Source organism: Bos javanicus, chromosome 17 (genome assembly GCF_032452875.1).
Source record: "Bos javanicus breed banteng chromosome 17, ARS-OSU_banteng_1.0, whole genome shotgun sequence".
Taxonomy (NCBI): domain Eukaryota; kingdom Metazoa; phylum Chordata; class Mammalia; order Artiodactyla; family Bovidae; genus Bos; species Bos javanicus.
Window position 1 is genome coordinate 3,441,701 of NC_083884.1, and position 25,585 is coordinate 3,467,285.

Consider the following 25,585-nt stretch of genomic DNA (forward strand, 5'->3'; position numbering starts at 1 on the left):
AAATCTGATATTTTAAGGAATATTTTATAAAAAACATATGACAGAAAGTAATGCAGAAACACTATTTCAATCTCTGTGTTCTAAAGTACTTTGAACTTACCTCATGGGATTTTTTCCATTGTTTTGTATCAGATTAAACCTACTGAAATTGAGACATTAATCATTCTGATCTACAAAAATGGCAATTTTATATGGTTTAACTTCTTAGCTGCACATGTATCTATTTGTTCCCCAACTGCAAGCAACCTGAATGTACATGACTATACATTATTTGCCTTTCTATCTCAAGAATATAGCGTGCAGGACAGACAAATAGCAGATATACAATACATGTTTATTATTCTCAAACAAATGAATAAATGAACTGATCTCAGAATTTAATACATTTAAAATAAATTGGTGAAGGAAGGTATAGCCTCCTTTCTGGGATGTAGCCCCAATAAGGACAAATACCCCATTCAAAAGAAAGCAGAGGGTTGCTTTATTTTGCTTCATTTGTATTTTAAAGTTATGCTTCTACAAGGACAAATAGATGACTGGCTATGTATTTTACCCTCCTATATAAATTTTAATGTGTGGATATAGTTTAAAAGTGAAACATAATTACAGTTATAGAATTTCTACTCTTTTTACATACATTATATATCATACAAATAGGAACTATTGTAGTCCTGCCAGGTGTGATGGCATAACATATATGTGAATTCTGTATTTAGATACTTATAATTTGTGGAAAATTATATTAATGAAGGAAATATTTATCTCATTAGAGCTAAAGAAAATAGACTATAGTAATCTGTTGGGGAAATGCAATACAGAGTGGTTTTGGCTTAAGAAATTGGAAAATTCTCAATTTTTTCCCCATTTTTACTCCTGTAAAGATATCCTTATTGTCATATGATTTAAAAAATTATACTCCTATATACTGTACAACATAGGAATATAGCCAATATTTTATAATAAATGTAAATGGCTATAATCTTTAAAAATTGTGAAACAATATGCTGTATGCCTGAAACACACAATATTGGACATCATATACACCTCAATAAAAAAATCATATTCCTTGTATTATTCATTGCCTATTCACCTGCATGCCTTTCTGTCTAAGCAAAACCTGCTTCTCCAAGGCTGATAACAAGGCTTGTTTATGAGATAAAGAGGGCTTCCCAGGTGGTGCTACTGATAAAGAACCCACCTGCCAAGGCAGGAAATATAAGAGATGCTGGTTTGATCCCTGGGTAGGGAAGATCCCCTGGGGGAGAGCACAGCAACCCATTCCAATATTCTTGCCTGAAGAATCCCATGGACAGAGGAGCTTGGCGTAGGGTCCATAGGGTTGCAAAGAGTCAGATATGACTAAAGCGACTTAGCACACACATGAGATAAAGAACCTAGCCTGGTGTTCATTTTTGCAGTGCCAGGCTGAAGAGTCCCCCAGAAGTGCTTGCTTAGGGAACTCTGGTACTGGAGAGATAACACAGGAACTTTCTATTTATATTTAATAGTACTTATTCTACGCCTGGCATTGTAGTAGGCAGTGTGCCTCAGCTTCAGGAATGTAGTGTGGAAGAGACAAAAAATAAACAACTTTCCCATCTATACTGTCCAGTAGTGATCAAATAGAATGAGTGAAAACCCACTCATCTTAAAAGAAAAGCATGTGAGGGTAGCTGCCCTTTAGGTAGGGTGGTCAAAAGAGGCCTCTTCAAAGAGGTGCTATCTGATCAGAGCCCTAGATGAAGCAAGGGAGTGAGACGTGCAGATACCTGAAAGAGCCATGGAATAGCAATGATGGTGCCCCAGGTGCTACTTGGAAATGCCTGGACATGGCACCAGAGTGCTGGCATTCAGCCACACTGGTTTCTTTTAGCTTACTTTCCATCAGATTCCGTCCAACCAAGTCATCTGAAGTTCACCAGATTACTCTCTGGGAACTTTTCCCATATTCCATGTTCACCTCCAAGAAAGACATTTTGTGCAGAGGAAAACATCCGAGGAAGTCAGTCTTGGGTCCTATATATTCCTGGCATTTTGCTAGTTCAACCACTGTAGACAAGTGTCACCCAGTTTTCCATGGAAGCATTGCCCTCCAGAATCCAGATAAGGCTCCAGGGCTCTCTCTGAGCTCTGCAGCTGCCTCTAGAAACCCGAGAAAGCCACATCAGCGGAGATCCTGGTCGGACAAAGAACCTTCCATGGAGCAGGCGGTGTGGGAGGGCTCTGCCTTGTACCAGGGCTCTCACACACTCACACCAGGCTTCACACACCCGCAGAGCCCAAGGAGACAGCAGTCAGTTTCACAACAGTGGAGTTCATTCATGCTTTCTTGTTCAGTGAAGTCCCATACCTTTTGGGGAATATAGAGATCAATAAAATATGTCAGGTCTCCAGTTTATGATTTAATGGATGAGATGGATAATGTTCCTGTAGTACTAAATATTATGAGTGGTACATGGTCTAAGGCAGTATGAAAAAATAAGAGGCTGACTTCAATTGGAGACATGAAATCAGGTACTATGTAAAGTGTCCAACAAAGTGTCCAGCAGGTAGTAAACACTCAATGATTTTTGGTTATTATACTACAATCAGGATTGGCCTCACATAGGAAGCAGCATTTGAGACAAAGTAGGATTGGCAGACATATCATAGGATGCCCAGATAAATATATATTTCAAATAAACAACAACAATAAATTTTTAGTCTATGTCCAAATATTGAATGGGACATACACTAAAATATATTTGCTGTTTATCTGACATTCAAATTTAACTGGGCATCCTAGTTTTTTATTTGCTAAATCTGGCAACTCCTTAGAAAAGAAAATTCGATAAAGAGCAGGGAAATAAATGAGCAGGTCCAAAGTTACAGAAACTGAAAACAAATAATATTTTCATGGCATTTTAAATTTTCCAATAATTGTTAACACTTACTACTGAGTACTTACTATGTGACAATCTGAGGGCTTTACAAAGATTAACTTATTTATTCTTCATAAAAATGTGTGGCAAGTTATCACTAGAGGAATCTGAGGCATAAAGAAGTAGAGTACTTGTCCAAAAGCAGAGCTGGGAAATGGTGTAGCTGGGATTGTGAATCTAGGATATTTGGCTTCAGGGGCTGCCTGTCCTAACCATTCTGGAGAGAGGGAAGTCATCTCTGCTCACAGTAAGCTTATCGAAGCCCTTCAGGATCAGTTCATCGTCACAGTCAGTCAAAAGTCAGATCCACCAACCATCATTCCTATGTAAACTGAAATCTCAGTTGTCAAATCCCTGCCTCCTGGTGGGCTATGGCTAGCCCATCTCTGCCACCTCTGTATTCTTTCAAGTACTCCAAGAGTAGGTCCTCCCACGTTCCGCCTTGCATTTCCAAAGTCACTGTGTTCCTGGAATATGGAATTTTCCACGAACTGGGCTACCTTTGCAATAGCTTATCAGAAGCAAACAAGCTTGGGGAATTGAGCAAGAAATTCTAGGACAACAACCTTACAGAAGGAGCGAGGGATGCAGGGTGCATGTTGACTCTCTCAATGGGACAAAGATAATGATTAATCAGACCTCCTGCAGATTTAAATGGGATGCGGACTGGAAGAGGAGGCAGTCTTCCTTTCTTTCAGCTGGGTGCTCCTCTTGAGTCAGCCCTATCCACGGCAGAGATGTTTTCCGTGAGGGACCTCTGCCTGGTCCTGAGTTTGGTGGGTGCAATTAAGGTATGGCCTTCTCTATTTCCTTTTCTCTTTCTTTCTGGTGTTCATTCTACAAAGAGCTTGCAGGTCTGAGTCAGCTATGTGTATGTCATCACACACTGCTGGCTTTATAAACTGTAGCCTGGGGAGGGAAGTTCCCAGATGGGACTGACATCTCAAGAATACAGGGAATATGATCCTAAGAAAGAGACTTAGCTGGACCAAAGTGTATAAATTCACAGGGGAAGCTTCTGCACCTGTAGCTTGGTTTTATATTGTTTGTTTGTTTTAAAGAGAAGAAATATTTGCTATCTTTGTTGCTGTAAAGACTTGGGATTGCTAGCTAACAGAACATTCTTATCATAAGAATTTTTAACCTAATTATTAATTTCTATTTGCCCATAACATGCAGAGCAATGGTTTAACGTAGCTTTTCTAAAAGTTTGTTTTTGTGTTTAAGACAAAAGAAAATTAGCTATTTTTGAAAACAAATTACACAGCAAAATCAGAAGAGATTAATTGATAAACCAGTATGCTTTTTGGAAGAAATTGTATGCTTTTAAGATAATCACAAATATTGCAATAATTCCTAAAGTTTGACTACAGAGATTTACAGAAAAGAAGACAAAGTTTATTCAACAATACTTTTGAAACACATTAATCTTATGAAAACACGATAAATCTGTTCTAAAAATTCAGTTACTTCCAGGCTATGAACTATCCTGGTTTCTTTCTTTCTCTTTACTGCTTATAAACCCTACCAGAGTAGAAGAAACTAAAGAATATTTCTAACATAATTTTCTCCCTTACAGTAAGCAATAAATAACCATTTTTATAGGAAATAAGACTAACAGCATTTGCTAAAGTTATATTTTGCATAATGCATACATTTCATTTATTTCTCCACTATTGGCATAAATATTTAATTTTTACCTGTTTTTATTATCCTGTCATTTTATTCCAAAGTATGTCTAAATTTATAATTTTATTTTTTAAACAAAAAGATTGTACTTTTTCCTTTAAATAGATTGCTCTTGATTGCTTGACATTACTATACATTGCTCACATTACTATTATCGGGGTTTTTTTAATGAGACAGAAAATACTAACTAATTATAAAAATAAACTACTGAGGGCTTCCCTAGTGGCTCAGTGGTAAAGAATCCACCTGCCAATGCAGGAGATGCAAGAAATGCAGGTTCAGTCCCTAGTCTGCGAAGATCCCACACGCCACAGAGCAACTAAGCCCATGCTCCAGAGCTACTGAGCCTGTGCTCTAGAGCCTGGGAACCGCAACTAGTGCAGCCCGAAAGCCCTAGAGCCTGTGCTCCACAACAGGAGAACCCACGGCCACACACACCGTAAGTGGAGAGCATTCCCAAAACTAGAGAAAAGCCAGCACAGAGAAAATAAATAAATAAAGTTATAACAAAAATAAACTACTGAGATCACAAAACTCCCTGCAAGTTGGTGGTACAAAATAAAAATAGTTAAAACATAAAATCAACATTGATGTATTAAGTTATACCATTTTGTTGGAAGAATATTTTTATATCCTATTTCACTCATTGATACCAACAGAATTTTTTTTTAATTTTTATTTCTAACTATAAGATGTTCAAAAAAAGTTGACAGTCTTGGACCTTTTTTTTCTTTCAGTATACTTTTCATTTCAAATAAAAGAAATTATTATGTGAGTAACCCTAAAAGCATTTCTGAGTATGAATTGGCCACATGTGTGTCCTCAGTATATGCTTGTTTAAATTTTGGACCCATAAGGTCGTTGTAGATATTTGAAGGAGACACAGACCTGAAGTATAGGTTTTTTCCTACTAAAACAGGAGTTAGAGGAGAGAGAACTCTTGGGTTTCTCCATTATTTTTCTATCTCCAGGTATGAATGAAAATGTAAAAGTAAATTTTAACTGTTTGTTGATTCAAATAATTTTTCTTTTACAACAGATCCTTTAAAACTCCTAACATTTACTAAAGGTTTGATTAGTGTCAAACACAGTTAAGGTTTATACACTAATCTCCTTTAACCTCACAACTCCACAAAATGGGCCTTAAGGATTTTCATCCAAAAGATAAGAAAACTGAAGCTTATAGAGCCCCTTGGATCCCTTGCTCAGGATTTATAGGCATGCCAGTGTCTCCTCTTTATCTGCTTAAAGATCACCTCTCTCTTTCGTGTGTGTTTATAAATCGTTAAAGACAGAAGATGGTAGTGATCCTCCCAATGGTGACTTTTTAACTGAAGGAGGAGGGGTGCGTGGCCCAAGACTTGTGGAAAGACAGCAATCTGCCTGCAAAGAGACAGGCTGGCCCTTCTGCTCTGATGAAGACTGGGTAAGCCATGGGCATGGGGACCGGGGCAGGAGAGTCCTTTCCTGGGCACACAGATTGAATCAGGACAGTCCTTCCTGACCTGCTGGCAGTGCATGCAAGCTGCCACTTCAGGTCACTGAAAACTTGTCCAGTAGGAAATAACCTAATTAACCTACATTGCAAATAAAAGAAGACAAGTAGAAAAGAACCTAGTCCTGAGAGCACTGCTTAAATCACCTCCCAGACTCTGGGGCATCGGTGGGATTAACAGATTGGATTATAGCTGCATGTTCAGACAAGTACTACGAACCTGAGTATTAGGGCCTCCAGATTTCATGGGTCCTAATTTATGGTTAAGCGGACCCTCATTCCAGAATTTCTTTAGGATTTCCGACTAGCCCTCTTAAAGTACTTTTAGGTCAAGAAATGATGTGAAGAGACTGAAGAAGAGAACAGTGGGGGCTCACAGAAACCTGCAAAATTTTACTGGCTCTGAAAGACAGACTATTTCATTAATTTTTTTTAATTTACTGAAGTGTAGTTGATCTACAATATTATTTTAATTTCTACTATATAGCAAAGTGACTTAGTAATACATATGTGTATTCTTTGTCACACCCTTTTCCATTATGATTTCTCACGGGATATTGACTATAGTCCCTAGTGCTATACAGTAGGACTTTGCTGTTTATGCATCTTGCATATACTAATTTACATCTGCTAATCCTAGACTCCTAATCCATCCCTCCTCCACCCTCCCCCACCCCTCAGCACCCAGAAGTCCATTTCTGAGAGATAGACTCTTAATTTTTCCTCCTCGTTTCCAGAATACAAAATGCCCTTCTGGCTGCAGGATGAAAGGGTTGATTGATGAAGTCGATCAAGATTTTACAAGCAGAATAAATAAACTAAGAGATTCACTATTTAATTATCAGAAGAACAGTAAGGACTCTAATACATTGACCAAGAACATAGTGGAACTAATGAGAGGGGATTTTGCCAAAGCTAACAGTAAGTATTACAGTTAGTGCACACAATAAAAACAACAAAAATCAGAAATAGATAAGATGTCTTGTTGTAGCAACTGTGATTTTATTCCAGGGTACTTTAAGTAGAAACACGTATCTTTATGATATCCCTGAATTTTAAGGAGGGGCCTTGTTTTAGTCATTTTTATCATGTAAAACAAGGTAGCTTAGCATTATTTTAGGTCACAAAGTCAGAATTTTGGACTGAAGACTAGAATCTAAGTGTGTTCTTTTTTAAGAGTATATTCTGCAAATAAGATGAGCCCAACATTTTGAGTAGATGTTTCTGTTTCTGCCTTACAAAGGAAGGTACTGAGAGGTCAAGGGACTTGCCCAAAGGCACAAAGCGCTCAGGTGGTGGGGCTGGGAGTGCAATTCAGACTCCACCGAGCTTCTTAGAAAGTGTTTTGCTTTTTAAAAAATATGGAGTCATGTTGTCTCTTTCTCCCAGGCCTAGCACTAAGTCTCATTAGGACCAGGAAACTTCAGACTTGCTCTGGGCATGGGCAGCAAGTTTAGTAAGAGACTCCAGCTCATGAAAACTTGCCTTCACTCTTTATATCATTGGGAGACTCAATTAATTAATTTTATGGTGCAAGAGCAACTGGCAAATGAATGATCCTGCTGACTTATAAAAAAAGAAAGTTTACAAACAATTTCAAACCTATAGCTGGGAAGAAAACCTTTTCAGTAAGAAAATCCAAGAATATATTCAAGTTCCTTGATTAAGGATGTAATGAAATAATTGGAATGTGATTAAACATTATTTTATCTCAATTATACCTTTAAATTTTCAGAGATTTATTTGAAGAATGCACCTTAATTTTCATGGATGACTGCAGGATATTTTCCAAATATCAAACACCTAATAGATTTGAAAATCACAAATTAAATGTTTAGAGTAGAAACTATTATAGAAGTAAAATGGGGAATATCCATAAGCAAACTGCCTTCTTTTTCTGACTAACACAAGCAAATCACTCAGCAGCTACTTCAGTATCCATATTTTCCATTTCAGACAATGATAATACATTTAAACAAATATCAGAAGATCTGAGAAGCAGAATTGAGATCCTGAGGCGCAAAGTCATAGAACAAGTACAACATATCAACATTCTGCAGAAAAATGTCAGGGATCAACTGGTAGATATGAAACGATTGGAGGTGAGTAACGATGTGGCTCTGACTTCAGATTTCCTTATTTTTGAGTAGCAAGGAAAGGAAGACAATAGTCATTCATTAAATGCCTACCTAAATGCCTACTTGACGTAGAGCAATGCGTTATAGCTATTATCTACCAAAGTAGGTATTACGGATCCACTCTACAGATGAAAAAACAAGCTCAGTGCTATTAAGTAAAATTTCCAAGAGCATGTAAAATGGTAATTTCAAAAGCAAATATTCAGTCTTTGCTTGTCTTATTTCAAGCCCTGCTTCTCCCTGACACCACTGTGTCTCTGAGTCTTCAGCTTCAGTCTCACAGAGGATCACATCATTAATGTTTCCTTTGGAGGGAATAGCACTTTCCTCTTGATCTATTCTAAGATAAATCCAGATAGCTCCTATTGTTTATCCTGGCCAGCCTTACAATACCCAAGGTCTCTTCCACTGAGGATGGTTGGTAGGTCTCCAAGTCAAACAAGTGAAACCAGTTTCCAAAAAGTAAGTTAATTACTAAGAACTCAACAGACAGTTCATTTACAGCTACCTTTTTTCTTTATCTTTCCCCCCTCTCTCTAGGTGGACATTGATATTAAGATCCGATCTTGCAAAGGGTCATGCAGTAGAGCTTTAGAACATAAGGTAGATCTGGAGGACTATAAAAATCAGCAGAAGCAACTTGAACAGGTTATTGCCATAAACCTACTTCCCTCTAGAGACATTCAATACTTACCATTGATAAAAATGAGTACAATTACAGGCCCTGTTCCCAGAGAGTTCAAGAGCCAGCTCCAAGAGGCCCCTCTAGAATGGAAGGCACTGCTGGAAATGCAGCAGACGAAAATGGTGTTGGAAACTTTCGGTGGCGATGGACATGCCAGAGGAGACTCTGTATCTCAAGGAACAGGATTAGCACCAGGAAGTCCCAGAAAGCCTGGAACCAGTAGTATTGGAAATGTGAACCCTGGGAGCTATGGACCTGGAAGTAGTGGCACTTGGAACCCCGGCCGCCCTGAGCCCGGAAGTGCTGGCACCTGGAACCCCGGCCGCCCCGAGCCCGGAAGTGCTGGCACCTGGAACCCCGGCCGCCCCGAGCCCGGAAGTGCTGGCACCTGGAACCCCGGCCGCCCCGAGCCCGGAAGTGCTGGCACCTGGAACCCCGGCCGCCCCGAGCCCGGAAGTGCTGGCACCTGGAACCCCGGCCGCCCCGAGCCCGGAAGTGCTGGCACTTGGAATACTGGAAGCTCTGGATCTTCAAGTTTTAGGCCAGATAGCTCAGGTCATGGGAACATTAGGCCTTCCAGTCCAGACTGGGGCACCTTTAGAGAGGAAGGAAGTGTAAGTTCAGGGACAAAGCAAGAGTTCCACACAGGTAAACTTGTCACTACTAAAGGAGATAAAGAGCTTCTGATTGATAATGAGAAGGTCACCTCTGGTCACACAACTACCACTCGTCGTTCATGCTCTAAAGTCATTACAAAGACAGTTACAAATGCCGACGGTCGCACAGAAACGACCAAAGAAGTGGTAAAGTCTGAAGATGGTTCTGACTGCGGTGACGCGGACTTCGACTGGCACCATACTTTGCCTTCGAGGGGTAACCTAGATGATTTCTTTCATAGAGACAAGGATGATTTCTTCACCCGTAGTTCACACGAGTTTGATGGTAGGATAGGCTTAGCACCCGAATTTGCAGCCTTAGGGGAATCGGGCTCTTCCAGTAGTAAAACTTCAAGTCACAGCAAACAGTTTGTAAGCAGCAGCACAACTGTCACCAGAGGTGGCTCCGCGATTGAAAGCAAGCACTTTAAAATGGAAGATGAGGCCGAAAGCCTAGAGGATCTTGGCTTTAAAGGAGCACACGGCACCCAGAAAGGCCATACTAAAGCTCGTCCTGCCAGAGGTATCCACACTTCTCCTTTGGGGGAGCCTTCCCTGACCCCCTAGACTAAGTTCATTACTCCTGCAACGTGTCTCCCATAGCACCTTTTACTTCTTCCTTAGTCCTCTATCCTGCTTAATTGAAATTACATGGTTTTGTTTGTGTGTATGTGTGTGTATATATGTGTGTGCGCACGCGTGCTAGACTGTAAGTTCCATGGGGGCAGGGACTTTGTCTATCATGTTCATTTCTGTATTCCCAAACGCCTAGCAGTGTGGAGTCAGCATTCAATAAATACATGTTATATGAATGAATGAATTAATCCTTCTGGCACTCAATTTTTAAATTTGTTTATTCAAATTCTTTTACCACTCAGAATGTGTGCTGTTGGAAATTGTCACTAACATATTAGTCATATTTTTAGTGTATGGCTCGGGTGACATTGAGGTCAGGTTAAAAATAAGTGATATTAGTACTAAATGCTAAAGATATCTTTGCTGATTACTTGTCATTAATCAGTATGTGGAAGTGAAATTACAAATTCATTGAGAAAAAGCCCCCTTGCAATTTGTACATATAAATGCTATTGACTTGCATAAGTTCCATCCCTGTGTAAGCACATCCTTTCTCTTTAAAGAGAAGGAAGAATGGAAGGAAGGGAGGGAAAGGAAGCCAGTTACTTTCATTTAATCTAGGCCATTTAACTTTGTAAAGTTAAATGAGAGAAATTTCTTCCAACCAGCTTAATTTTTTTTTTTTAGACTGTTATGATGTCCTCCAAACACGTCCTTCAGGTGCCCAAAGTGGCATTTTCAGTATCAAGCTACCAGCATCCAGTAAAATTTTTTCTGTTTATTGCGATCAAGAGACCGGTTTGGGAGGATGGCTTTTGATCCAGCAAAGAATGGATGGATCACTGAATTTTAACCGAACCTGGCAAGACTACAAGAGAGGTTTCGGCAGCCTAAATGACAAGGGAGAAGGAGAATTCTGGCTAGGCAATGAATACCTCCACTTACTAACCCTGAGGGGCTCCATCCTTAGGGTTGAATTAGAAGACTGGGCTGGGAAAGGGGCTTATGCAGAATATCATTTGAGGGTAGGCTCTGAGGCAGAGGACTATGCCCTTGAGGTCTCCTCTTACAAGGGCACAGCAGGTGATGCTCTGATTGAGGGTTCTGTGGAGGAAGGGACAGAGTACACTTCTCACACTGGCATGCGGTTCAGCACCTTCGACAGGGATGCAGACAAGTGGGAAGACAACTGTGCTGAAGTCTACGGAGGAGGCTGGTGGTACAACAACTGCCAGGCAGCCAATCTCAATGGCATCTACTATCCTGGTGGCTCCTATGACCCCAGGGACAACAGTCCCTATGAGATTGAGAATGGTGTGGTCTGGGTCCCCTTCAGAGGTGCAGATTATTCTCTCAGGGCTGTTCGTATGAAAATCCGGCCCCTTGTGACACAATAGGCTGAAGGAGTGGAAGTGAGTGGACTCTATTTAGTGAAGAAGAGAAAAAATTAAGGAAGAGAAAGGAGATTCTTTACAGCCTACTAAAAATTCTCAGGTGCTATTTTATTATTCTTTGTACTGTAGCTAAATGTAACTGAGACATAGTAGTGTTTATAAAATAAAGTTATATGAGTTTTTAATCTTTAAAATAGTTCTGTGGGCTTTAAAATTTGTATTAAAATGCACCAAGGGACACACAGTACATCAGTAAGAGGAAGTGAGATGGAAGGTCCTCTCTGCAACACTTAAGGGTGTAGTTTTGAGAATGTCTCCATTTCATACCACCCAAAGTCATAGGGTCATTGTAAAGCAAAAAGTAGTTTCATCTATTCTACTTGAATCGTTTTAAACCAATATCTTAAGTTGCAAATCACTGAACTGAACAATGGCTGGCCTTTGTTTAGGAATTTACAAGTTACTATGAACATTAATCTCCTCTGTTGGCAAGCAAATCCAGCAAGGCCGAAGGAGCACTCTTTCCTAATAGAAATAGAAACCTATCTACTTTTTAAGACCTCCAATGAAGACCTTCAGATCAGATCAGTCCCTCAGTCGTGTCCGACTCTTTGTGACCCCATGAATCTCAGCACGCCAGGGCTCCCTGTCCATCACAAACTCCCAGAGTTCACTCAGACTCACGTCCATCGAGTCAGTGATGCCATCCAGCCATCTCATCCTCTGTTGTCCCCTTCTGCTCCTGCCCCCAATCCCTCCCAGCATCAGTCTTTTCCAGTGAGTCAACTCTTCGCATGAGGTAGCCAAAGTACTGGAGTTTCAGCTTTAGCATCATTCCTTCCAAAGAAATTCCAGGGCTGATCTCCTTCAGAATGGACTGGTTGGATCTCCTTGCAGTCCAAGGGACTCTCAAGAGTCTTCTCCAACACCACAGTTCTAAAGCATCAATTCTTCAGCCCCCAGCCTTCTTCACAGTCCAACTCTCACCTCAATACATGACCACAGGAAAAACCATAGCCTTGACTAGACGAACCTTTGTTGGCAAAGTAATGTCTCTGCTTTTGAATATGCTATCTAGGTTGGTCATAACTTTCCTTCCAAGGAGTAAGCGTCTTTTAATTTCATGGCTGCAGTAACCATCTGCAGTGATTTTGGAGCCCAGAAAAATAAAGTCTGACACTGTTTCCACTGTTTCCCCATCTATTTCCCATGAAGGGATGGAACCGGATGCCATGATCTTTGTTTTCTGAATGTTGAGCTTTAAGCCAACTTTTTCACTCTCCACTTTCACCTTCAACAAGAGGCTTTTTAGTTCCTCTTCACTTTCTGCCATAAGGGTGGTGTCATCTGTATATCTGAGGTTATTGATATTTCTCCCAGCAATCTTGATTCCAGCTTGTGTTTCTTCCAGTCCAGCGTTTCTCATGATATACTCTGCATATAAGTTAAATAAACAGGGTGACAATAATCAGCCTTGACGGACTCCTTTTCCTATTTGGAACCAGTCTGTTGTTCCATGTCCAGTTCTAACTGTTGCTTCCTGACCTGCATACAAATTTCTCAAGATGAAGAACTTAATGCACATTAAAATTTCTCCCTAGAGTCTAATCAATTTCTTTCAGAAAGTACATGGAAAAAAGCATTTAAAATCTTTTAAATATTTACAAGTAGTCCAAACACATTGAACTTAACACCTTAATAAAAAATCCCCACAGTTTTCATTTCACTTCATTTTTCACCAATCATAAAGTATGTTCTGTGATGTATTACTTATTAAAGTAAGACATTTTTTGAAACCACCTCAATATGATCTATATAAATATAGTCATACATTCAATATATTTACATTGGTCAGTATTTTATTGATCTAAGTTGCATCTTTGGTGGCCTTGGCTCCTGGCCCCAATTTTTAACTCACAGTTTCTTCTAGTGAGAAGCACTTGCCACTTACTCTTGAAAATGTATTAAAATATCACAAGCATATTGGGATCCCAGTACATTGCTCTCACTTGCATAAAGTTTCCATCCCAATGAAAATGCATCCTTTCTCCTAGGAAGGGACAAAAGGGAAGGAAGGACGGGAGGGAGAGAGGAAGAAGAAGGAGGGAGGGAGGAGGGGTAGGAAAAAGGAAAGGGCGCTGGGTGGTGCCTGGGGAAGTGGAAAAAAGGTAAGCAAAAGAGCTTGCAAATGAGTCACCTATAATGGTCCAATATTCTTGCATTTCCTTATGTGCTGCTGTGGCCCAGCAGCTAAAGAATCTGCCTGCAATGCAGGAGACCTGGGTTCGATCCCTGGGCTGGGAAAATCCCCTGGAGAAGGGAAAGGCTACCCACTCCAGTATTCTGGCCTGGAGAATTCCATGGACTATGTAATCCATGGGATCCCAAATAGTTGGACACAACTGAGCAACTTTCACAAATAAGTGATCTCCTCCAAATCTTACAAAAACAAGACCAGGGGCTGACTGTGGCTCAGACCATGAACTCCTTATTACCAAATTCAGGCTTAAATTGAGGAAAGTAGGGAAAACCACTAGACCATTCAGGTATAACCTAAATCAAATCCCTTATGATTATACAGTGGAAATGAGAAATAGATTTAAGGGACTAGATCTGATAGATAGAGTGCCTGATGAACTATGGAATGAGGTTCGTGACATTGTGCAGGAGACAGGGATCAAGACCATGGAAAAGAAATGCAGAAAAGCAAAATGGCTGTCTGGGGAGGCCTTACAAATAGCTGTGAAAAGAAGAGAAGTGAAAAGCAAAGGAGAAAAGGAAAGATATAAGCATCTGAATGCAGAGTTCCAAAGAACAGCAAGAAGAGATAAGAAAGCCTTCCTCAGCGATCAATGCAAAGAAATAGAGGAAAGCAATAGAATGGGAAAGACTAGAGATCTCTTCAAGAAAATTAGAGATACCAAGGGGACATTTCATGCAAAGATGGGCTCGATAAAGGACAGAAATGGTATGGACCTAACAGAAGCAGAAGATATTAAGAAGAGATGGCAAGACTACACAGAAGAACTGTACAAAAAAGATCTTCACGACCCAGATAATCACGATGGTGTGATCACTGACCTAGAGCCAGACATCCTGGAATGTGAAGTCAAGTGGGCCTTAGAAAGCATCACTAAAAACAAAGCTAGTGGAGGTGATGGAATTCCAATTGAGCTATTCCAAATCCTGAAAGATGATGCTGTTAAAGTGCTGCACTCAATATGTCAGCAAATTTGGAAAACTCAGCAGTGGCCACAGGACTGGAAGAGATCAGTTTTCATTCCAATCCCAAAGAAAGGCAATGCCAAAGAATGCTCAAAATACCACACAATTGCACTCATCTCACATGCTAGTAAAGTAATGCTCAAAATTCTCCAAGCCAGGCTTCAGCAATATGTGAACCGTGAAATTCCAGATGTTCAAGCTGGTTTTAGAAAAGGCAGAGGAACCAGAGATCAAATTGCCAACATCTGCTGGATCATGTAGAAAGCAAGAGAGTTCCAGAAAAACATCTATTTCTGCTTTATTGACTATGCCAAAGCCTTTGACTGTGTGGATCACAATAAACTGTGGAAAATTCTGAAAGAGATGGGAATACCAGACCACCTGACCTGCCTTTTGAGAAATCTGTATGCAGGTCAGGAAGCAACAGTTAGAACTGGACATAGAACAAAAAACTGGTTCCAAATAGGAAAAGAAGTTCGTCAAGGCTGTATATTATCACCCTGCTTATTTAACTTATATGCAGAGTACATCATGAGAAACACTGGACTGGAAGAAACACAAGCTGGAATCAAGATTGCCGGGAGAAATATCAATAACCTCAGATATGCAGATGACACCACCCTTACGGCAGAAATATTTGGCAAAACTAATACAATTATGTAAAGTTTAAAAATACAATTTAATTTAAAAAAAAAAGAAAGAAAGTGAAGAGGAACTCAAAAGCCTCTTGAGAAAAGTGAAAGAGGAGAGTGAAAAAGTTGGCTTAAAGCTCAACATTCAGAAAACAAAGATCATGGCATCCAGTCTCATCACTTCATGGGAAATAGATGGGGAAACAGTGGAAACAGTGTCAGACTTTATTTTTCTGGGCTCCAAAATCACTGCAGATGGTTACTGCAGCCATGAAATTAAAAGACACTTACTCCTTGGAAGGAAAATTATGACCAACCTAGATAGCATATTCAAAAGCAGAGACATTACTTTGCCAACAAAGGTTCATCCAGTCAGGGCTATGGTTTTTCCTGTGGTCATGTATGGATGTGAGAGTTGGACTGTGAAGAAGGCTGAGTGCCGAAGAATTGATGCTTTTGAACTGTGGTGTTGGAGAAGACTCTTGAGAGTCCTTGGACTGCAAGGAGATCCAACCAGTCCATTCTGAAGGAGATCAGCCCTGGAATTTCTTTGGAAGGAATGATGCTAAAGCTGAAACTCCAGTACTTTGGCCACCTCATGTGAAGAGTTGACTCACTGGAAAAGACTCTGATGCTGGGAGGGATTGGGGGCAGGAGGAGAAGGGGACAACAGAGGATGAGATGGCTGGATGGCATCACTGACTCGATGGACATGAGTCTCAGTGAACTCTGGGAGTTGGTGATGGATAGGGAGGCCTGGTGTGCTGTGATTCATGGGGTTGCGAAGAATTGGACACGACTGAGTGCCTGAACTGAACTGAAGAGCTTCTTCAGAATTTAAAAGGATTTTCATTTATTTCAGACACTAGTGTGTCATATTATTTCCAAGTCTGCCTCCTTAGACATATCTACCCACACATCTGCCTACACACAATTTGAGTTGGAAGTAGAAGTATTTTATTTTCCAGAATATCACACTGTTAGGGACAGAATTGGTCCCCACATGAAAGTGAATTTGACTGTGAAGGGCCATTTTCTCCATCTACTTCTTAAAGCTGTATTTCTCTCTTGCTTTCTGGTATTCCACACCCTCCTGTCTTACCTCTCTCAGTCTGTAATTCGCAATTCCGGCTCAGATCACTCCTTAATGTAGGAATTTTTCATTCCAACAACTTTAGTACTCATTTTTATCAGTGGGAATTAGCTTTGACACATGTGACTTAAATAAGACAGAAACCTCTACAGAAATATGCCCCCATGAAATCTTGAGGAAGCCATCATCCTAATATATAACTTTTACCCTCAAGTTTACCTCATGGCCCAAATATTTTGTCTTGGGCAGTCTGCAGGAGGAGAGACAGAGGATAAAGAGGTAGCTTGTCTTTTTTAAGGAACTTTCCAGGATGTCCCATAGAGCACATCCACTGTGTCCCATAAATCACAAAGACAGGCCAAGCTTCCAGAAGGGTCAAGATGCCTTGCTTATTTGCTGGGGTACAAAACTATGCTGATTAAAATTAGGAAGACAGGGAGGATAGAGGTTAGGAGAAGCAATTAGCAATCATAGCCAGACCATTGTTTCTCACTTTGCAAGTGTTTTCTCCTTAGATAATTTGACAATTGCTACAGCTCCAGTTACCATCAATAATCTGTTGATAACTTAATCTATGTTTTTCAACTAATACTGAACACATTCAGTGAAATATTTCTCATTAATCTAAGATTAACTAATTATTTTCCCATCAAAACCAATTGCCTCACCGTAGTTCTAATTTTAGTCATAGACCTCACTAGCCCTCCTGTTTCTTAATCTAGAAAAATTGGTCTCCTCAGCTTCTATACTTCCTTTCAATCAATTATCCAGTCTACTCCTAAATCATCTTCTACTCTAAAAATGGTCATTGTTACAACACTTTTATGCTCTTATGTTATCTCATGTTAATCTTTTCTCTTTCAAGCTGTTAAACAGTCTGTTAACCTCACACCTTACTGCCATTCTTTATTTTTGTATTGAAGTACAGTTAATTTACAAAATGCTGTGTTAGTATCAGGTATACAGGAAAGTGATTTATATGTGTGTATATATATATATATATATATATACACACACACACATATATATGTATTATGAAAATGAATAAATATATCATTTTTGTATTCTTTTCAATCATAGGTTATTAAAAGGTATTGAATATAGTTCCCTGTGCTATATAATAGTATCCTGTTTTATATATATTTTATATATACTACTATATATATGTGAATCCCAAACTTCTAATTTATCTATCTCGCCTCATCCCCTATGGTAACAGTAAGTTTATTTTTTTATGTCTTTGAATCTATTTCTATTTTGTAAATAAATTAATTTGCATCAATGTTTTAGATTCCACACATAAGCAATATCATGTGACTTCTGTCTTTATCTGTCTGATTTACTTAAGTTAATATGATCATCTCTAGGTCCTTCCATGTTGCTGCAAATGGCATTATTTAATTATTTTTAATGGTTGAGTAATATTCCATTGTGCAAATTAGAGATACTAAGGGAACATTTCATTCAAAGATGGGTACAATATAAGACAGAAATGGCAAGGACCTAAAAGAAGCAAAAGATATTAGGAAGATGTGGCAAGAATACACAGAAGAACTATATATTAAAAGTCTTAATGATATGGATAACCAAAATGCTGTGGTCTCTCATCTAGAGCCAGACATCCTGGAGTCTGAAGTCAAGTGGGTCTTAAGAAGCATCACTAAGAACAAACTTGATGCAGGTGATGGAATTCCAGCTAAGCTATTCCAAATCCTAAAAGATGATACAGTTAAAATGCTGCATTCTTTATGCCAGCCAATATGGAAGACTCAGCAGTGGCCACAGGATGGGAAAATGTCAGTTTTAATTCCACTCCCAAAAAGGGCAATGATGAAGAATGTTCAGCATTTGAAGAGTGAACATCGACATTTTAGGAATCAGTAAATTAAAATGGACTGGAATGGGCGAATTTAACTCAGATGACCATTGTATTTACTATTCTGGGCAAGAATTCCTTTGAAAAAATGGAGTAGCCATCATAGTCAACAAAAGAGTCCAAAATGCAGGACTTGGGTGCAATCTCAAAAATGACAGAATGATCTCAGTTCATTTCCAAGGCAAACCATTCAGTATCACAGTAATACAAGTCTATGCCCCGACCAGTAATGCTGAAGAAGCTGAACAGTTCTGTGAAGACCTACAAGACCTTCTAGAACTAACACCCCAAAAGGATGTCTTTTTCATAATAGGGGACTGGAATGAAAAAGTAGGAATTCAAGAGGTACCTGGAGTAACAGGCAAATTTGGCCTTGGAGTACAAAATGAAGCAGGGCAAGGGCTAACAGAGTTTTGCCAAAAGAATGTCATAGAAAAAAAAACTCTTCCAACAATACAAGAGACAATTCTATACATGGATATCACCAGATGGTCAATACCGAAATCACATTGATTATATTCTTTGCAGTCAAAGATGGAGAACCTCTATACAGTCAGCAAAACCAAGACTGGGAGCTGACTGCAGCTCAGATCATGCCAAATTCAGACTTAAATTGAAGAAAGTAGGGAAAACCACTAGACCATTCAGGTATGACCTAAATCAAATCCCTTATGATTATAGAGTGAAAGTGACAAGTCGATTCAAAGGATTAGATCTGATAGAGTATCTGAAGAAATATGGGTGGAGGTTGATGATACTGTACAGGAGGCAGTGATCAAGACCATCCCAAGAGAAAGAAATGCAAAAAATAAAAACCAAAATAATTGTCTGAGGAGCCCTTACAAATAGCTGAGAAAATAAGAGAAGGTAAAGGCACAGGAAAAAGGAGGATATACACACTTGAATGCAGAGTTCCAAAGAACAGCAAGGAGAGATGAGAAAGCCTTCCTCAGTGATCAATGCAAAGAAATAGAGGAAAACAACAGAATGGGAAAGACCGAAGATCTCTTTAAGAAAATTAAAGATAACTTTCATGCAAAAATTGGCACAATAAAGGATAGAAATGGTGTGCACATAACAGAAGCAGAAGATATTAAGAAGAGGTGGCAAGGATACACAGAAGGACTATACAAAAAAGATCTTCATGACCCAGATAACCACAATGGTGTGATCACTCACCTAAAGCCAGACAACCTGGAATGTGAAGTCAAGTGGGCCATAGGAAGCATCACTACAAACAAAGTGGAAGTGATAGAATTCCAGTTGAGCTATTTCAAATCCTGAAAGATGATGCTGTGAAAGTGCCGCACTCAATATGCCAGCACATTTGGAAAACTCAGCAGTATCAGAGGACTAGAAAAGGTCAGTTTTAATTCCAATCCCAAAGAAAGGCAATGCCAAAGAATGTTCAAACTATTGCACAATTGCACTCATCTCACACGCTAGAAAAGTAATGCTCAAAATTCTCCAAGCCAGGCCTCAACAGTATGTGAACTGTGAACTTCCAGATGTTCAAGCTGGGTTTAGAAAAGGCAGAGGAACCAGAGATCAAACTGCCAACATTTGTTGGATTATCGAAAAAGCAAGAGAGTTCCAGAAAAACATCTACTTCTTTATTGACTATGCCAAAGTCTTTGACTGTGTGGATCACAACAAACTGTGGAAAATTCTTGAAGAGATTGGAATACCAGACCACCTTACCTGCCTCCTGAGAAATCTGTATGCAGGTCAAGAAGCAACAGTTAGAACTGGATATAGAACAACAGATTGGTTCCAAATTGGGATAGGAGTATGTCAAGACTATATATAGTCACCCTGCTTATTTACCTTCTATGCAGAGTACATCATGTGAAATGGTGGGCTAGATGAATCACAAGCTGGAATCAAGATTGCCAGGAGACATATCAATAACCTCAGATACACAGATGACACCACGATTATGGTAGAAAGTGAAGAGGCACTAAAGATCCTCTTGATGAAAGTGAAAGAGGAGAGTGAAAAAGTTGACTTAAAAGTCAATATTCAGAAAACCAAGATCATGGCATCCGGTTCCATCACTTCAGGGCAAATAGATGGGGAAACAATGGAAACAGTAAGAGACTTGATTTTGGGGGGTTCCAAAATCACTGCAGATGGTGATTGCAGCCATGGAATTAAAAGACACTTGTTCCTTGGATGAAAAGCTATGTCCAACCTAGACAGCATATTAAAAAGCAGAGATGTTACTTTGTTGCAAAAGGCCTGTCTAGTCAAAGCTATGGTTTTCCAATTATCATGTATGAATGTGAGAGGTGGACTATAAAGAAAGCTGGACATTGAAGAACTGATGGTTTTGAACTGTGGTGTTGGAGAAGTCTCTTGAGAGTCCCTTGGACTACAAGGAGATCCAACCAGTCAATCCTCAAGGAAATCAAACCTGAATATTCATTGGAAGGACTGATGTTTAAGTTGAAACTCCGATAGTTTGGCCACCTGATGCTAATAACTGTCTCATTGGAAAAGACCTTGATGCTGGGAAAGAATGAAGATGGGAGAAGAGGATGACAAAGGATGAGATAGTTGGATGGCATCACTGATTGATGGACATGAGTTTGAGCAATCTCTGGGATTTGGTGATGGACATGGAAGACTGGCATGATGCAGTCCGTGGGTTCACAAAGAGTCAGACACGACTGACTGAACTGAGCTGAAATGAAAAATGTTCAAACTACCACACAACTGTGCTCATTTCACATGCTAGCAAGTAATGCTCAAAATCCTTCAACCTAAGCTTCAACAGTATGTGAATTGAGAACTTCCAGATGTACAAACTGAATTTTGAAAAGGTAGAGGAACCAGAAATCAAATTGCCAACACCCACTGGATCATAGAAAAAGCAAGGAATATCCAGGAAAACATCTACATCTGCTTCATAGACTATGCAAAAGCCTTTAACTGCATGGACTACAACAAACTGTGGAAAATTCTTCAAGAGATGGAAATACCAGACCATGTTACCTGACTCCTGAAAAACCTGTATGCACGTCAAGAAGGAACAGTTAAAACTGGACATGGAACAACAGACTGGTTCAAAATTGAGAAAGGAGTATCTCAAGGCTGTGTATTGTTACCTGCTTATTTAACTCATGTGCAGAGTACATTATGCAAAATTCTGGGCTGGATGAATCTACAAACTGGAATCAAGATTGCCAAGAGAAAAATCAATAGCCTCAGATATGCAGATAATACCACCTTAATGGCAGAGTGAAGAGAAACTAAACAGCCTCTTGATGAGAGTGAAAGAGGAGAGTGAAAACCTGGCTTGAAACAACATTCAAAAAAATAAGATCATAGCATCCAATCCCATCACTTCATGGCAAATAGATGGAGAAAAGTGGAAACAGTGGTAGATTTTATTTTCTTGGATTCCAAAATCACTGCCATCGGTGACTGAGCAATGGAATTCAAAGATGCTTGTTCCTTGGAAGAAATGCTATGACAAACCTAGACAGTGTATTAAAAAGCAGGGATATCATTTTGCTGACAAAGGTCCATATAGTCAAAGCTATGGTTTTTCCAGAAGTCATGTGTGGCCTGAGAGTTGGACCATAAGGAATGCTGAGCACTGAAGAATTGCTGCTTTCAAATTGTGGTTCTAGAGAGGACTCTTGAGAGTCCCATGGACAGCAAGATCAAACTAGTCAATCAAAAAGGAAATCAGCCCTGAATATTCATTGGAAGGCCTGATGCTGAAGCTGAAGCTACAATACTTTGGCCACCTTATGCCAAGAGCCAGCTCATTGGAAAAGACCCTGATACTGTGAAAGACTGAGGGCAGGAGGAGAAGGGGGGCAACAGAGGACAAGATGAATGGATGGCGTCACTGACTCAATGAACATGAGTCTGAGCAAACTCCCGGAGATAGTGAGGGACAGGGAAGCCTGGTGTGCTGTAGTCTGTGGGGTCACAAAGCGTTGAACACTTAGTGACTGAACAAATTATATATATATATATATATATATATATATATATATATATATATACACACATAAACACATACATATACATTCCACACCTTCTTTATCCATTTTTCTGTTAACAGATGTATTTCAGGTTGCTTCCATGTCTTGGTTATTGTAAATAATGCTAGTATGAGCATTGAGGTGCATGTATCTTTTTGAGTTAGAGTTTTTTTTTTTTCCAAATGTATGCCCAGGAGTGTGATTAGTAGGTCATACAGTAACTCTATTTTTAGTTTTTCTTCTTTTGAGGCAAGGAATATGATTTTATTCATATTCTGGCTGACTGAGAAGATGGCAGACTAATGTCTCAAAATAATCATCTTCTATTTTTAGTTTTTTAAGGCATCTCCATACTTTTCTCCATAGTGTCTGCACCAATTTACAGTCTCACCTAAAGTGTAAGAGGGTTCCCTTTACTGCATACCCTCTCTAGCATTTCTTATTTGTAGATTTTTTAATAATGACCATTCTGGCTGGTGTGAGGTGATACCTCACTGTAGTTTTGATTTGCATTTATCTAATGATTAGTGATGGGGGCTTCCCAGGTGGCTCAGATGGTAAAGAATTTGCCTGCAATGCATGAGACCTGGGTCAGAAAGATCCCCTGGAAAAGGGAATGGGAACCCATTCCAGTATTCCTGCCTAGAGAATTCCATGGACAGAGGAGCCTGGTGGGCCACAGTCCATGGGGTCGCAAAGAGTCAGAATGATTAATGATATTCAGAATCTTTTCATGTGCCTATTAACCATCTGTATGTCTTCTCAGGGGAAATGTCTATTTAAGCTTCCTGCATTTTGGGGGGATTAGTTTGTTTAATTTTTGATATTAAGCCGTATAAGCTATGTATATCTTTTGGAAATTAGTCTCTTGTAAGTAGCATAGTCTGCAATATTTTCTCCCAGTCCATAGGTTATCTTTTACCTCATTCTTTTGCTCATTCATCCGCCACAAAGTTATCTTAAAAAAAATAGATCCAATCATATTTTCTCCTGCTTAAAGCCTTAAGATTGGGTTAAAATCCTACATCTTTTCATGTAAGCTCTTTCTCTTTTGGTTTCTACAGTTAGCTTCACACTGCAGTTACTTTGAATCTCTCACTCATATTGGGATACCAGCTCCTTTAATGATTCTGTGTCTCTCCCTATGCTGCCTAGAAACCTTCCCTTCATCCCTTAAAATATAGCTCAGTAACATTCCTTCTGTAACCCCTTCCTTCATGCCCATCAGAGAACATAAAACCAGGAATTGTTCTCTGGGCCCTTATAACTTTTGTTCATATCTCAAAAATAATAAGACCATTTCTAACTTTGCCGTATTTCTTTATGTTATTATGGCATCAGATGTGAATGCTCTTAAGCCAGTACACTTTTCTGTAGTATCTCTTACTATGACTAAGAATGTATCACCTAATGTATGATTATACATATGGATTTTTTAGTTTCTTTAAATATTTTTATTGTTTTTTCTTTTACATTTAAATATTTTGTTAACCTCAAATTCACTTTAATATGTTGTGAAGGTCTACTTTGGTTTTCTTGTAGATAGTTAGCCAGTTATGCTGAGGTCATTTATTAAACCATTCTTTTCCAGAGGAATTGAAATGGTAGTTTTATTAAATAAAGTCTCTTTGAATCTGTTTACAGACTTTCTCCAGTGCTTACACTGCCTTGGTCATCTTTAAAGTGTAGCTTTTGGATGAAATATTCTCCCTCTTACCCTTCACTTTTTTTCTTTTTGTCTAGAAAATTCCAACTTCAGTATTTACTTCTTTTGTTTGTTCTATGGGCTATTTAGAAAAGCCTTTCTTAGTTTTGATTTAGATACATTTTTAGGGGGTTAAGGTGAGGTGTCTTTTTTTTTCTATAACCCTGACCTCATGTAGAATTGATGAGTCAGCTTTTAGTTATTACTTTCCAAATATATAATAAACTACTTAGTTTAACCAATTCTTTCATTCTGTTTTAGAATTAAGATATTCTTTGTTGACAAGTACTTGTTTAATTTTTGTGATTGTTTCATTGGCAAAAAGAAGAATCTATATATTTACACTTATAGGTTACAAAATTTTATGTTACCAAGTTTGTTGATGTTAATATTTAAATATTTTGTCTTTTCTTGTTTTATGTAATAACGTATATTCTGAAATATGTACACATATGCATGAACATATCTTATGTGCAGCCTGTGTGTATACAGTCAGATTACACTCAGTGGTTTTGTGTATGTGTGTTGCATTTTCTGTTCTAGAAATTTTGCTTTGTGTGACTGGACCTTTATTATATAATACATGAAAGTTTATGACTGTTATATCTTTTCTGTGAATTACACTTTTAAATCATTATATAAGGTCTCTCTTTTACCTGTTTTATCCTTTTAGGATTGATCTTCCACCTTGTTAAATATTAATATTGCCATTACTCCCCAATTTCTTTTTCTTTGCATCCATATATATCTTTACAAGCCATTTTATTTTTAACATTATGACTATTTGGAAGACTTTCCTAAAATAATAATGTATTTTTAAACAACTTTATTTTTTTATTGTATTATTGTTCCTTTGTTTAATTTTTTGCATGTTGCTACTTTATTTCCAAACTTTTCATCACATAATTTAGAATAATTGTTTTACAATTGATGAATTTTAAAAAACAATTTTATTTTGACTCTTAAAATTTTCTTGTTTCTTCCTTCTTTAACTTCGTGCTGCTTACTCATGGTACTCCTCCCTCTCCCGCTACCCCAATCAAACTCCCTCTTAACCTGCAGGTTCTGTTAGATTAACCACTTCAAAATAACCTCTAGTGGAATGAATGAATGAATAAATGAATATGAACCTGAAAGTTTTGCCAGGGAAGTACATGATTTTTAAATACATCTGCTATAGAGGAAAATACTGAATTAGGGGGTTTGTTCCTGAGTAAGAAATGTAAAAACTATCCAACTATATCTTAATTTTACACAGGACTTCCTGTGGCCACAGGACTGGGAAAGGTGAGTTTTCATTCCAATCCCAAAGAAAGGCAATGACAAAGCATGTTCAAACTACCACACGACAGCACTCATCTCACACATTAGCAAAGTAATGCTCAATATTCTCCAAGCGAGGGTTCAACAGTACGTGAACAGAGAAATTCCAGATGTTCAAGCTCAATTTAGAAAAGGCAGAGGAACCAGAGATCAAATTGCCAACATCAACTGGATCA

At 38.9% G+C, this 25,585-nt stretch overlaps 1 protein-coding gene across 1 annotated transcript; it reads left to right on the forward strand.

Moving 5' to 3' along the window:
* The first annotated feature begins 3,565 nt into the window (after positions 1-3,565).
* Positions 3,566-13,025, forward strand: FGA (fibrinogen alpha chain). Its single transcript, XM_061383914.1, has 6 exons — positions 3,566-3,712; positions 5,902-6,036; positions 6,843-7,026; positions 8,062-8,207; positions 8,784-10,107; positions 10,848-13,025. The coding sequence occupies exons 1-6, from the start codon at positions 3,581-3,583 to the stop codon at positions 11,555-11,557; spliced, it is 2,631 nt and encodes an 876-aa protein (XP_061239898.1). The 5' UTR covers positions 3,566-3,580; the 3' UTR covers positions 11,558-13,025.
* The last annotated feature ends 12,560 nt before the right edge of the window (positions 13,026-25,585 follow it).

Bases quoted from the DNA above. Each gene is read 5' to 3' on its own strand.
- FGA (XM_061383914.1), top strand. From the start codon at position 3,581: ATGCGGACTGGAAGAGGAGGCAGTCTTCCTTTCTTTCAGCTGGGTGCT. The intron at 6,037-6,842 runs GTAAGCCATGGG...CCTCGTTTCCAG, and splicing joins TCTGCTCTGATGAAGACTGG to AATACAAAATGCCCTTCTGG. The intron at 7,027-8,061 runs GTAAGTATTACA...TTTCCATTTCAG, and splicing joins GGATTTTGCCAAAGCTAACA to ACAATGATAATACATTTAAA.